The 13,813-nt window shown below is 46.8% G+C and overlaps 1 protein-coding gene across 1 annotated transcript in view; it reads left to right on the forward strand.

Moving 5' to 3' along the window:
- The first annotated feature begins 983 nt into the window (after positions 1-983).
- The window catches only part of IREB2 (iron responsive element binding protein 2), a 37,790-nt gene continuing 24,960 nt past the window's right edge, over positions 984-13,813 (forward strand). The window contains exons 1-3 of the mRNA XM_019751230.2: positions 984-1,137; positions 2,448-2,537; positions 12,838-13,003. Of these exons, the coding sequence (XP_019606789.2) occupies positions 1,119-1,137; positions 2,448-2,537; positions 12,838-13,003 (275 nt within the window). The 5' untranslated portion in view covers positions 984-1,118. The remainder of the gene's footprint in view (positions 1,138-2,447; positions 2,538-12,837; positions 13,004-13,813) is intronic.

Below are 13,813 nucleotides of genomic sequence, written 5' to 3' on the forward strand. Positions count from 1 at the left end.
GACCAATCCTAGTGTCCAGCTTTGGAGATTTTGAATGTGAGGTGGCCGTGGGATGTGAAGGTGTCCAGTAGGCGTAACACCTCTGGGTTTAGGAGATGGTTCTGGGTTACAGGTGGACTGGGAAGCATCAGCATATGACAGATAACTGAAGCCACAGGAGAGCGTGAGACAGGTCAGGGAAAACGGGGAGAGGCGCGGGGCCAGAGCTGGGGGGTATATTCAGTACCCAGTGCATTTTAGCTGCGCAGAGGAAGAGGCCTGCAGAGGGGACTGAGTGGGGCGCCCTTAAGAGGCAGGTAGGAGAAAAAAGTAGTCTGAGGTCACACACAAAAATACTTAAGACAAATAAATCACTGATGTAAGAGTCACCGATGTAAGAGCACCTCTCCTCTCAACAAGGGAAAGCGCAAGGACTGAGCAGAGTGGCGTGTGGCAGACCTGGAGCGCTGGCATTTCTGGAAGGCGGACTGGACAGGATAAGGATGGGAGGGGAAGGGCGAGCACAGCCGCTCTGCAGAGCGGGCTGCCCGCGGCAGATAAGGCGGTGGGGACGCAGGGGCGAGCGATGGAGACGGAAGCGTCATGACCTCCAAGTGGGGAGGAGCAGCAAACGGGCGACTGAAGTCCAGGAGCACAAGGACGCCGCATTCCGCCCACTGGGGCCGGAGCGCCCCCCGCGCGCCCACCAGCCGGCCGCCCCGCCCGAGCTCGCGCGTGGAGGTCACGCAGCACCGGGACCGAGGGGCATCACCACGGGAAGCGGTTCTCGCGCTGCTCTTCCGACGAGCGCCCCGCCCCACGCACAACTGGACACGCGAGGCCACACTAAGTAACGGACCAGGGACGGTCACGCGCCTGCCGCCCAGCGTGGCGACTGCGCGACGCGCGAGGACGCGCCTCCCCGCTAGCTCCGCCCTGGCTCTTTCTTTGTTTCACGTCCGGAGATTCGCGAGAGCTTGTCGGCAAATATCGCGAGCGCGCTGCGGCTCTCGCGGTGTTTGCGTGCGACTGCGCTCTTCCTTCCTCCCCGGCCCCCCGGCCGCCTTCCTTCCATTCCCGTCCCGGCCTCCCCTCTTTCCCCGTGGTCCCCTCCTCGCGGGCTAATATGGTCTCCAGCGATGGACGCCCCAAGTGCAGGTCAGTTTGCGCCCGTCGCCTGGGGTCTGGAAGCCGCAGACGCGCGCTGTTCGGCGCGGTGTCCCTGCGTCTGTCGCGCGGAGTCGCTCGGCGGGCGCCCGGGCCTTGGGCTCGGGTCGCTTCCCCGGACCTCCGCGCCCGGGCCGCGAGAGCCCCGGGCTCGACCCTCTGCGCAGTCCGCCCACCTCCGCCCGGGGCTCCGCCGGCTCCGTAGCTGCGCTGGGGTCGGGGTGGCCCACCTCCCCGCCCTGCCCCATTCATAAGCGGTCGGGGCGGGGGCAGGGTCTCCACAGCCTGTTGTTTGTTCCGCTGTCCGGCCTCCAGCCGCTGCCTCGCTTTGCTTCTGAAAGCGGGTGGGAAGCGGTCAAGGCCGGACGCTGCTCCGACAGGTCCCGGGCCACGTATTGCAGCGCTGAGCCTCCTCCCCTGTCCCCCGCTCTCTCTTCTCCACAAAGAAGAGAGAAAACTGTAGACGCTGGAAGTGGGCTGTGCTCTTCTCTGCTCTGGTCGGGCCCAAGGCCTGACAGTGGTGAGGGTCCTGCTCACCCACCGCAATGAGTCTGCACAAAAGATGCGAAGGTGTTTTCCCTCGGGGCTGCCTCCCCGCCACTTCCCCGAGAGGTAGGAGCCGGGGCACATTCACATGCGACCCCTAGGTCTTGACTCTGTAGTTTAGCTTCAACCAGAGACATCTCTTTTAGGGAGAATCTGCTCATTTACCCAAACCATTAAGGTTTTTTTTCGTTTGTTTTTTGGGGGAGGGTTGGTTTTGGTTTTGTCTATGTTGTTGAATGCTCTGTCAGAATCTTGTCTTTTGATTTTTTTTTTTCCTGTTTTAAATGCCTCCAACATCACTGGGTCATTCTCAAATTCTTTTGTTTGTACTTATGAAATATCCAGGACAGATCTTCCCCAAACATGCCTACAAAACATTTATATCATTCTTGTTGTTCTTTTCCAGGTATTGTTTATCACATCTCGGTAGTTAATTATGTTACCAGTTTTTAACTTGATAATATCGAGTCATGGTTTAGAGCCGTACTGTCCAATTCAGTGGACACTAGTCATATATGACGACTTAAACTAAAATTATTTAAAATTAAGTAAAATTAAAAATTCAGTCGCTGTAGCCACATTTCAAATGCTCAGTATCCCCATGTGGCTAATGGCTAACTTATTGGACAGTGTAAACAGAGACTATTTTCACCATTGCAGGAAATTCTATTTGAGAAAGCTGATTTCCAGGTATTTTTACTTAAAATAAGATACTTTGTAACTTTTTAAATGAAAATATTTTCTTTTTTCCCCAGGAGACACCTTTGAGTACCTTATTGAAACATTAAATGACAGTTCACATAAGAAGTTCTTCAATGTACCGAAACTTGGAGGCGCCAAGTATGGTAATGTTGCTTAAATTTTCTTGGTTTTTTTTAGTTTTTTTTTTTTTTTTTCAGTTTCTAACAGTAAAAATGCATTGGTGAAACTGAGCAGAAGAAATTTTAAATCTATTCCCACCATGTCGTAACAGGTACACCTACCGGTATCTCTCACATTTTAAAAACTCCTCTTGGGACAACTTGTGTTTGAGAAAGATGTAAGCCCATATCTTAACTTCTCATTTAAAAATCTTAACTAAGCAATGATTTTTTTCCCCCCCAAAAAAACTACTACGATTTGGAAAAAAAACAAAACCAAAAAAGCCTGATGATATTCTACGGCTGTTAAATGTACCTTTTAATTTTTCAAGTGAACAGTGCCCACAGTTCGTTATCTGCCATCCTTTGAACAGGAATCACCAAGAGGGCCTGCTGATTTGATTTCTTCTCCAGCACTGGGCATGGCTGGCTCGGGCCTGTACACCAACACCTTTGGCAGACCTTTGCAGGCACCTGATCAGGGTCCAACTTTCACTGACGTCTCAGAAGAGTGAACTTGGCTGAACCCCTGGGTATTGGGTGGAAGTTTCAACTTTATTGACCAAGTTGAGTGACTTTGTCATGCAGGCCAATGAAGGGAAGACCTGTTTGGAAGAGTGATTTATTATTTTCAGACTTTTTAGTAAAAACTACTTCAAAAGATAAATGCCAAATATATTGGAGTCAGTTTTGGAGGGAGCTTTTCTTTATCTTGGTTTTTTTCCCCTTCTTGCATTATTTAGTTTAATTAAGATTGCTTTTGTGATTTTCCTGAAGATTTTGATGGATTTGAATATTCTGGACTGCCACTACCATGTTTCCCCAAAAATAAGATCTAGCCAGACCATCAGCCCTAATGCGTCTTTTGGAGCAAAAATTAATAAAAGATCCGATCTTATTTTACTATAAGACACTTCTTATATAATATCATATAATACTGGGTCTTTAGAGTATAATATAATGTAATTTAATGTGATATAATACCGGGTCTTATATTAATTTTTGCTCCAAAAGACACATTAGAGCTGATTGTCCGGCTAGGTCTTATTTTCGGGGAAGCAGGGTAGCAGTATTTTCTCATACATGGTGAGGAGGGTTAGGTATTTTGGAGTGTCTCAGACGATCCCCATCTTAGAATTATGTTGCCATTTAAAAACAAACAGCTCCCCAAATGAGAGTAGTTTCCTTTACCTGCCTGTGTAACCGCAGTGATTTGTATTAGTGCTGATGTCCTCGTTCACGTTTATTTTATCCCTTCACTGATGATCAGTTTGTATGAACTTTAAAAGGAGAAAAGCTGAACTGATTTTACACAAGAAGGGTTTTTTATTTCCCCTTGCTTCTCCCAAATATCTAGTGACTGACCTGGAACTTTCTTGACCCACATTCCATAGCTTAATAAAGTAAAAGAGCATATATAAGGTTGATTTCTAAATTGAGTACGAAAGTTCTTTCTGTGGGTAACTTGTGGAAACGTGCCTGCTTGAAGATGGTTTCCCAAGTACAGGAAATCAGTCGGAAACCATCGAAACAACTGAGAAACGCGTTGAAAGAGGACAATAAATAATGTAAAAGCTAAATTATCTCTGGCCAATAACCTGTCATGGGCATCTGAACGTGACTGGCTTCCAGGATACCAGGTCTTTATCACCGTGATGTATACAGTAAAGAGCACCTGTGAGTATCCGTGCCTGCAGAACAGAAATCTGGTTTTTATTTCTGTGGGCTTAAAAGCCTGCTCATTACTGCCTTCTCTCTATTTGTAAATAAAGCTGCTGCGTGTATGTAATATTTAACGTTAGATGCAGGCTTATCATTGCATAGAATTGTTGGATTGAAAGTGTGCCCTCCACCCTTTATAGACGCTTTTCTTTTTATACTTTCATTGTATAGTCTCTGTTCCAGTCCTTACTCTTTAAGTCAGGGGTGTCCAAATTGCGGCCTGCGGGCCAACTGCGGCCCAAGATCCATTGTTAATTGGCCCGCAGCAAATTCCAAAAATATATTTAGTTTACTTAAATAAACCAGGTGAGGCAATACGTACTTCAGCTCGAGTGAGTGGCCCGGCTGTTTGTGTATTTTACCGCATATGGCCCTTTGTGAAAAATGTTGAAAAAAGTTTGGACACCCCTGCTTTAAGTATAAGAAACAAAGACTCACTTAACTCAGCACTCAAGTAGAGAAGATGTCCCAGTTTCCAGACATCCAAAGACAAAGGAAGAAAGCACAATCAAGCCTCATGGGAACCAGAATTTCTGAGCCAAAGGCTGTTCTGTTGTCACTTGAAGGCTGCCTGGTCTCTCTACCCTGTTACTTTTTGAATATCTACTCCAGTCTTCTGTCTCCAGCCCATTTTACTTATTTTGGGTAATGCCCAACGTAGCCACTGCTGGCCATTCTTTTTGTGTTACAATTAGCTTACCAGCCAGTTCAGGCTGTACCTCTAGATGAATCTGTTTGGCTGGGCTTGTCAGGCGTCTCTTGCTGGTCTAGTTATCTTGCTGGAACATGGACACGAGTCCCAGTTTTCTAATCTTATTTCTTCCTTGGACTCTGGAAAGGGCTGTGAGTTGGGCAAGCAGTGAAGCAGTATGCTTGTAATGTTTGCACACAGTACGTCACTTTGTAAGGATTACCTTTCCGTGACGCTATTCCATGTGCTCCATGAGCTCACCACCCTCCACATTTGGTCCAAGGGTCTGTTGGTTTTAACTCTGTTTTTGTTGACAAACTCTGTTCCAGATTAGGGCCTTTGGGTAGCAAAGAACAGACACCCACTAGCTCAAGTGAAGAAAGATTTGTTGTTTGACACAAAGCTTCCAGGCCAATGAAATGTAGCTGTATCTTAAGAAATTGGGCAGTGGACCCAAATAGAGGAAGCTCTTTATTTTCTCTCTCTGGGCTTCAGATTTCTGCCCCCCTCCTCCATTCTTCTCCCTCTACTTCATTGCAGACCAGCCTCCTCTGCCCGCTCACGTCATATGTGACCCCTGATGGCAGCCTCAGCCCCTGGCTTCGCCTGAACACCTCTCTGCTTCGGGCTGTGTCCTGACTGCAGATTCCTAAGTGACGAAGCTAATTGTCCCAGGGTGTTTTTTCTCACCAAGCTGTTGCTCATTGACCTGCCAGGGGACTGAGTGGCTCTTGCTTCAGGGGTATGGCCAGGGGGGTAATGGGACACCGAGGATTGCACAGGCCATGGCCATGGCAGCAAACAGCCGGTCCCAGGCTCACCAGGACTGGACGGGAAAAGGGTTTCTGCAGCTTCATCCACGACAGGTACTCTTCTCCTTTGCTGTGTTTGTCAGTGAGTGGAAAAACATCTCAGCAGGAATCTCTTTTCTCCTCTTCTGCCTTCTTCGACTCTCTCTGTGGCATTTTCAAAAGCAAAGGTCAGAGCTCCTAGCTGGAGATGAGTCCGTCCATCCTGATGCTGGTTGGAGACAGAAGCAGTCGGGTCCGGTGGGTGACAGGGCTTTCTAGGACAGACAGTATCTTGTCTTTTCTCCAGGCTCCTGGCCGTGAGCAGGGTTCTTGGGTTTACAGGGTAGCTGCTGCAGCTGGGGCCGGCCCAGTCCCCCAGTCCCGCCCGTTTCTGAGTCTGGAATAGAAAGGTGCCCTGGGACTTGAGGCCAGTCTGCAGCTCTGAGTGTCCCCTCCTCAGTCTCGTGTGTTTCTGTCCGACTTAGTTCGTCTAAAGACAGTTGTTAATGCCGATTTCACCTGTGGGCCGTTTCTTCATTGACTCTAAACCTGGAATTTCCACTTTTTATCAGTGACAGTTTGTCTTCACTGCATTGCTTTGTGATAAGCAGGGAGATAGTCTTACCCGCCCTTTATAGAGATGAGGAAATGAGTGTAAGAATCTAAGTAATTTGCCAAAAGTCCCATCTCTTCTAAGTGAGGAATTTGGCCTTAGACGCGTATCTTCTGATTTCAGACCAATACTTTTGCCTCCTTAATGCCATTCTGTTTCCCAGCTTAATAATGGCAGTAATAAAACACTAGTGTTTATTGAGTACCTACTGTATCCATTTTGTGAGATAAGTTCTGTTACTGTCCACCTGGCCAAGGTCCCACTACCAAGTCCCATGGCCTGCTGAGTGGTGGAGGAGAAACGCACAGAAATCTGTGCTTGTGAAGCCTCTGCTTGTAAATCCTGCAATACGGGGGGGCTGCAAGCTCATGTGTACAAGGACCATCTGGGCAGCACAGACATGGGAAGGGGCCCTGGTTGGAATTGTGGGAAACACAAAGGAGTACGTGGTGCTCAGTCGAGCAGAAATGGGACCTCGGTGCTGTAAAATTCTCTGATATTTATCTTAAGCCAAACATTTGGATTTTCATGTGAAAATTTCCTGTTTTTCCGATGTTGGCAATTAAATCTTAAAATGTTCAAACTCTCTGCAGAACAAACACAACACATCAGCTGGCCAACCATTCGTGACCTGTGCACCGAGAGGCGCCACGATGCCCAGTCTCGGTGGCAGCCTCAGGCCTGTGATCGGGGCTCGGCCTGCCTCTCACCGGTGCCCCGTGGGAAGTAGCACACCGCAGTGTCTTTCCAGGGCCCGAGCCACGTGTTGTATCTTCCACTGAGTGGTTGACCCAGAGGTTATTACCAGCTCACTTCAGAAGTGTGATAACAAGTGGTCGGACTTTCCAGGTTCAGATTACCAGCCTGCCCTGGTTCCCACGTGGCCTTCTGATTACCTCTCCTTAGAAGATTAGCTTTCCAGACTCATAGAATCCTAGGAATTCCTGGGAGGAGAGGCGGAATGAATCCAGCCCAGTTTCCTGCGTGGTGCATAGGAATCTCTCAGCAATACTCATTCATTTATTCATTCAGTTAACATCTATTCAGTACTCACATGTTTCTGGCAAATGAAGGATGGCTAAGATAGCATCTTGCTGCTAAAGAAAGCATTTTGTTGGGGTGGTGGGTTAGCTCAGTTGGTTGGAGCGCGATGCTCACTCGGATCGCCGGTTCGATCCCCGCGTGGGCCACTGAGCTGCGCCCTCCACAACTAGATTGAAACAACTACTTCACTTGGAGCTGATGGGTCTTGGAAAACCACACTTAAAAATAAATACAATTTTAAAAAACAAAAAACAAACATTGTGTTTAGTAACGGGGACATAAACAGAATATGTAAGGACAGTGTTTTAGTATGTGTAGCAGTCTCAGTTCAGTCAGAAGGTAGAACGGGAAGTTTACTATAAATAAGTGTTGACTGATGCGAGTACAGCAGTTCCCCCTTATACATCGTTTCTCTTTCCACGGTTTCAGTTACCTATGGTCAGTTGCAGCTCAAAAAAATTAAATGGAAAATTCCAGAAATAAGCAATTCATAAATTTTAAGTTGCAAGCCATTCTGAGTAGCGTGATGAAATGTTGTGCCCTCCCGCTCATTCCTTCCGGGACGGGAATCACCCTTTGTCCGATGTCTCCTCGCTGTAGCTGCTCCCTGCCCGTTGGTCACGTGGTAGCCTTCTCGGTCATACCCCGATGTTACAATGGTCTCAGAGCACGAGAGGAGTGATGCTGGCGATTCGGACATGCTGAAGAGAAGCTGTAAAGTGCCTCCTTTATGTGAAAAGCTGAAAGTTTTCAATTTAGTAAGGAAAGGAGAAGATTCATTTGCTGAGGTTGCTAAGATGCAGGATGAAAGTGAATCGTCTATGCATGAAACTGCCTAATTTACAAATTCGGCTTTCTCGTGGAATGTGTCTGTGTGGGAGAACACTATACATAAGGTCCGGTGCTGACCGCAGTTTCAGGCGTCCACACGGCGCCCCGGCACGTCACTGTCACAGATAAGGGGGGTGTGACTAAGACGTACGGGAACCACATGGCGCTGTCGGGCTGCAGGAGGCCGAGAAGCTCCGGCGGAAGGGCCAGACCTCCCTGCAGCAGCTGTGGCTCAGCCCGCCTGCTCACTAGATAGCAGACAAGTTTGCTGCTTTGACCAGATGAGCTGGTCTGCAGTGCAGGCCTGGGGCTGGCGGCCGGCAGTTGGTGAGGCGGGAAGGCCCTGAGAGAACGCATTGGGGCCGGGTGGGGGCCCAGGTGGGCGCTCGCAGCAGGAGCCCTGGGTAATGACTGCAGGTGGTGGAGAAGGGGAGGAAGAGAACTGTCTCGGTTTTCTATCACTGCGTAACAGGTGAAACCAAAGGCTGTGGCTTGCATCCGTAGTACCCCCTGTTCCTGCTCCCAGATCGGGGTCAGGAACTCGAGAAGGGCTGAGTTGAGAAGCTGTGGTGCAGGGTCTCCCGAGGTCATGGCTGGGTGTTGGGCTGCAGTCATCTGAAGGCCTGACCGGGGTGGAGGGCCCGCCTCCATGGCTGCATGGCTGGCAGTGCTTGCTCTCCGCCCAGAGGCCTTCATGACAATAGGCTGCTGGCCTCCCAGAGGGAGGCGTCCAGGGAGGAGGCAGCTGCAAAATGCTTTCATGTCCCGGCCTTGGCAGCCACACACCCCAGTGGCCACAGACAGCTGATCTTCAGGGTAGGAAGTCACGTGAGAGCCAGGAGGTGAGGGTCACTGCCGTCAGCCTGGAAGCTGGCTCCCACAGAGAGAAAGAAGTCAGCTGTTGTGGGGGAGAGGGTATTTGCCTCTTTCCTTGCAGTAGGCCTCTAGTAGTTACCAACTGAGACAAATTTGTAAGTTAGTGCTTCTTAAGGACAAAAGGTTCACACTCTTTTCTTATAGCACTCTTATGTGATAATTGCTTTTTAATTTAACAACTTGCACATGACAGAGTTAAAATTAAAAGCCTGTAAGACCACCAAGATTACACCAATGACAAGCCCCCTGCCCCGACTTCTCTGCAGAGAACGCTGTTCTCAGTTCTCCTGGCCATTTCTTTCGGTCATTTCCTCGATACAGTTAATAGACTTGCTTATACAGCTCTTTCTTGATTTTTCTATTTTAGACTTGACTTTCTTCTATGGAAAATGAGAATTTGGTGCTTTTCTTCTCTCCTACATACATCCCATGTACTTCTTCCTAGTATAGTTAACATAGTTTTTGGTTAAGTCAGAATTCAGTGTTTATGTTGTTATGACTGTAAATGCTCTCAGACAATCTGTGCAGTAGATGGTTGCATCTCATTTCTCTTACAACTTCGTATTGTTTCCTGAAATAAATAATTGTCTTTTTTTGTTGGCTTAGTTTTGTATGCCCTTACCGGTAATTCATCTCCAAACTCTCCTAAAGAACGGAACTCCTCCTGGTATAAGCAGGTAGTCTGTCCATTCCTCCCCCTCTTGGCAGCGCGCCCTGGACTTGGCCCTCTGCCCACCTGACACTGCTCGCGCTGCTGTCGGCGCAGCCCTCGTCCTGCGAGGGCCTCTGCCTCTCCCGGCTGAGGCTTGGCCCAGGTTTCCTCATTTTCTACTCCATTTACCTTCTTGTTTTATAGAACATACCTTCCAGTAGCTTCCTCAGAAAGGGTGCCTGGAAAGTGAATTTTGGGGCCTCGCGTGGTGAATTGCCAGTGTGCCTGTGTCCGGTTTCTAGGTCGGCAGTTATTCTCCCTGGAACTCGGAAGGCACTGTTCCCTTGCTGTCTCACTCCTCTCACCCCTCTGTGAAATCCCAGGCACCCCGATTCCTAGTCTTTGTCTCCGATGGCCTTGCTCTGTGTAGATGCCTAGTGCCACATTCTCTATTCTGCTCAGTCTGTTATTAATTCTCCGTGCACTGTCTTCCAGATTTTTGTTAGTTTTGCTTCTCCCCATCTGTTCCTGTGGGTTTATAACTCAATTTTATTTCTTTGCTATTATCTTAGTGGTTTCAGGAGGAAGTGGAGATAGTTGCTGGTGTTTATATTATCCTGTTTTTCTAGAAATCTGATGAAATGCTTTTTATGAAGATACTCTTAACAAAAATTAATCCTCAGATGGTTTTTCCAGAATAATTAAAATAAAAACTTAATCTCGTATGTTTGCTTCTGTGACATTTTCCTTCTCATTATTTCCAAATGTTCCATTTAAAAATATCCCCTGTAATTCCTCTTAGATTGGGGGACTTCATTATGTTTCTGGTTGAGGTAAGAGTGGAAACTCACATTCCCTGATACCGCCTGTTTGTCATAATGTCTGAGGGTTTTGCATGTAGACAGGTGATGAGGTAAAGTGTGCACACCCCTCCCATAAAACCCAGCCCATATTCACATTTCTCTGGTTGTCTCAAAAATACCTTCCTGCAGTTGGTTTGTTCAAATAGGATCACACGTAGCATTTGCTTGGTGTGTCTCTGAAGTCTCTTGTAAAAATCAGTAATACCCTCTTCTCTCCTTTTTCCATGGCATTCAGGTCGAAGAAACCAGCTTTTTTATTCTGGTTTGGCTGATTGCTTCTTCATGATTTCACTTGACTGTCCCCTGTATTTCCTGTTAACGGGAAGTTAGGCTAGGTGTTTGATTAGATTCAGCTTTACTTACGCTTGTATGTATTTTTGCAAGAACACCTCGTGCTTGGTGCTTATATATCCGGTGCCATCGTGAGGCAAATAATGTCTACACGTCCCACTGTCGGTGATGCTACATGGGTGTAGTTCTCAGCTTGGTCCCTCAGTCAGAAGTTCCCGTTTCCCACATCGCCTAACGATTTCAGCGTCCACTTACGATCATTGTCACCATCCATCATTTCATTACATGTTGGTGATTTTTAAGTATGTTGTTTTTTTCTATATTTATTAGTTGTAATTCTGTTACAATGAGGGACTTTCTCTTAACTATTTCCTTACTTGAAATCAGGAATGACAGGATTAATGATTGACTTCTCTCTTTGTCAGTTTTCAGGGTAATGAGTTGCTCTAGCAACTTCCATTGGTGATCGATGAAGGTTGTTTTTTTTAAGAGTCATTATGAACTGGGGGCTATTTATATCCTCAATATATTTCAGTGAATTACAGTCATTATTCATTTTGATGCTCGGGTTGATCCATTAGTGTCCCTGTTAGTCTTTGATAACTTCTTCGGTTTCTGACACAAGATGGTCCAGGATTTTGTGTGCATACCCTTTCCTAAGCATGGAGCCAGCCATTGCTTCAAGGAGCAGGCTTTCTACAAATGGGGAATAGTATTTAGCGACAGCAGGCTGAGTTGTTAGGGTTATTACTGTTGGACTGTCATTGTCTTGGGCATTTTCACTGAACACAGCAGGAAATATTTTTAAGAAAGAGAAAAATAAATCGTTGGTATGTGTGATTGTAACTGAAATATAAGAGTTTTTTTGTAACTTCACTACTCTGATGTTGTACTCGTACATTGTTCCTGGTGGAAATCTTGGTTCCAGCCCCAGTAACAGAAGTACTTTTTGCTTTTTTCTCATTATATATATGACAGTTTCAAAATTAGAAAATCAGTATTAATGCCTGAATCTTTTGGCCCTTAGTAGACGTCCTGCCAGGGAGGTGCGGCCACAACGCTGTGTGGGGTATAGACTACGATTTTCAGTTTATGCTCTCATTGTTCTTTCTGTGGGGAAAAGTGTGTATCATTCACATATTTGATATTTGAAATATGTGTCATACATTTTTTACTCCCTTCCTCGCTGGATGGGTTGCACTGTAAGCGCTTTGCACTGCTCTTGCTCTCAGGCCTTCTGGAGATCTTCGTCCCCGGGGACAGCTGCGTGGGAGCCAGTGTGTGGGTTCCCATGGTTTGCCCAACCTTCCCTTTAAGTCCCAAGGAAGCACTTTTATGTGGCAATATCTGCTGTGAGAATTTAATATGATGGAAAAATTTAAAATACTCAAGTCTGTTTCTCTGTGGCATTCTAAAAACTAGTCCTCTAGAGTGAATGACAGTTTTCATGAAATGAGTTTTACCCACCGAAGCACCCTGATTTACTTTTAAATTTGAACCATTTTTTGATGGAAATTTTTAAAGTCTATTACAAGCTTTTACATAGTTGAACCATTTTTTGCCACAATAGGGATGTCTTCGTTACTGTATTTAATTCTGACTTGCGGTGCTTTTCAATTTTTCTGTCTTCCTGAATGTTAATTTGTATTTGTCAGTGTCACGTGCCCAGGTCAGCGCAGCTCTTGTGTGAAGGTTTGATCTGCTTTTCCAGGCCTGGCTTGCATGCAGGCACGCCGGATTTGTGGAAGCCCAGTGTCGGCAGGAATGATGTTTTACTCCATGTTTCCTAGATGAAAATGTTCTTAAATGGAGAGAACAGTGCATCTCTGTCTTCATCTAACTTTCTGCTACTGTAATCTTTCCATTGTTACGACTGTTCCTTATTAATAGTGATATTTTCTCTTGATTCAGATTCTCTGCCTTACTCAATACGGGTCCTGTTGGAAGCTGCTGTGCGAAATTGTGATGGCTTTTTCATGAAAAAGGAAGATGTCATGAACATTTTAGACTGGAAAACCAAACAAAGAAATGTCGAAGTGCCCTTTTTCCCTGCCCGTGTTCTTCTTCAAGATTTTACGTGAGTGACAGGTTTCTTTTTCATGAATGAATTTCAGGGTATTCCCTTCTTAAAATTCAGACTCCCCGATAGTTGGCTCCATTGTTTTTTAATTTTGAAGATTAGCTTACGAATTTTTTTAAATTGCCCTTTCTAACTGAAGTAATTCTTTAAAACTTAGGCGCTTGTTTCTCGTGCCATTTATTCAAAAACGACTTTTGCCTGACCTCCTCCTGTGGTCTCCACCTAGCTGACAGTCCTGTCAGACCTCAGAGACCCAGACCTCAATTGCCCTGTTTACCTCACCGTTCCTCCGCGTCTTTCCCGTCCTGGTCAGTGGCACGATAGGCTCCTGTTGGTGCAGGACAACAGCTGGGACTTCACCTGAGCCCTCCCTCCCGCATACAGACGCCAGTGTCTCAGCAGGTACTTTATCACCTGCATCACTGTCGCACTGGTTCAGCCCGTTCTCTTACCTGGACCGCAGCTGTAATCGTGCCCTGACTGACGTCCCTGCTTCCGCACTGGCAACCTATAGTCTTTTCTCAGTAGATAAAAATGGTAATCAGGGTTACACCACTCCCTCAGGCCAGGTGGCTTCCATCATATTGAGAATAAAACCCACAGTCTCTACCACCTGAAAGGCTCTGCCGACCCAGGTGTCCAGGGAGAGGTCACCCAAAAAGTTAACCTGTAGCTGAGTTTTGAAGGAGGCTGAGGAGTTAGCTAGACAAGCGGGAGTGTCCCCTTCAGCCCCATGCGGTCTGGTTTGTGTGCCACTGCTCCATGGGCCCTGTGTGTACTGCTGCCATTGGATTTGCAGTGTCACCC

The sequence above is a fragment of the Rhinolophus sinicus genome, linkage group LG13, assembly GCF_036562045.2.
Source record: "Rhinolophus sinicus isolate RSC01 linkage group LG13, ASM3656204v1, whole genome shotgun sequence".
In the NCBI taxonomy this organism is placed as follows: domain Eukaryota; kingdom Metazoa; phylum Chordata; class Mammalia; order Chiroptera; family Rhinolophidae; genus Rhinolophus; species Rhinolophus sinicus.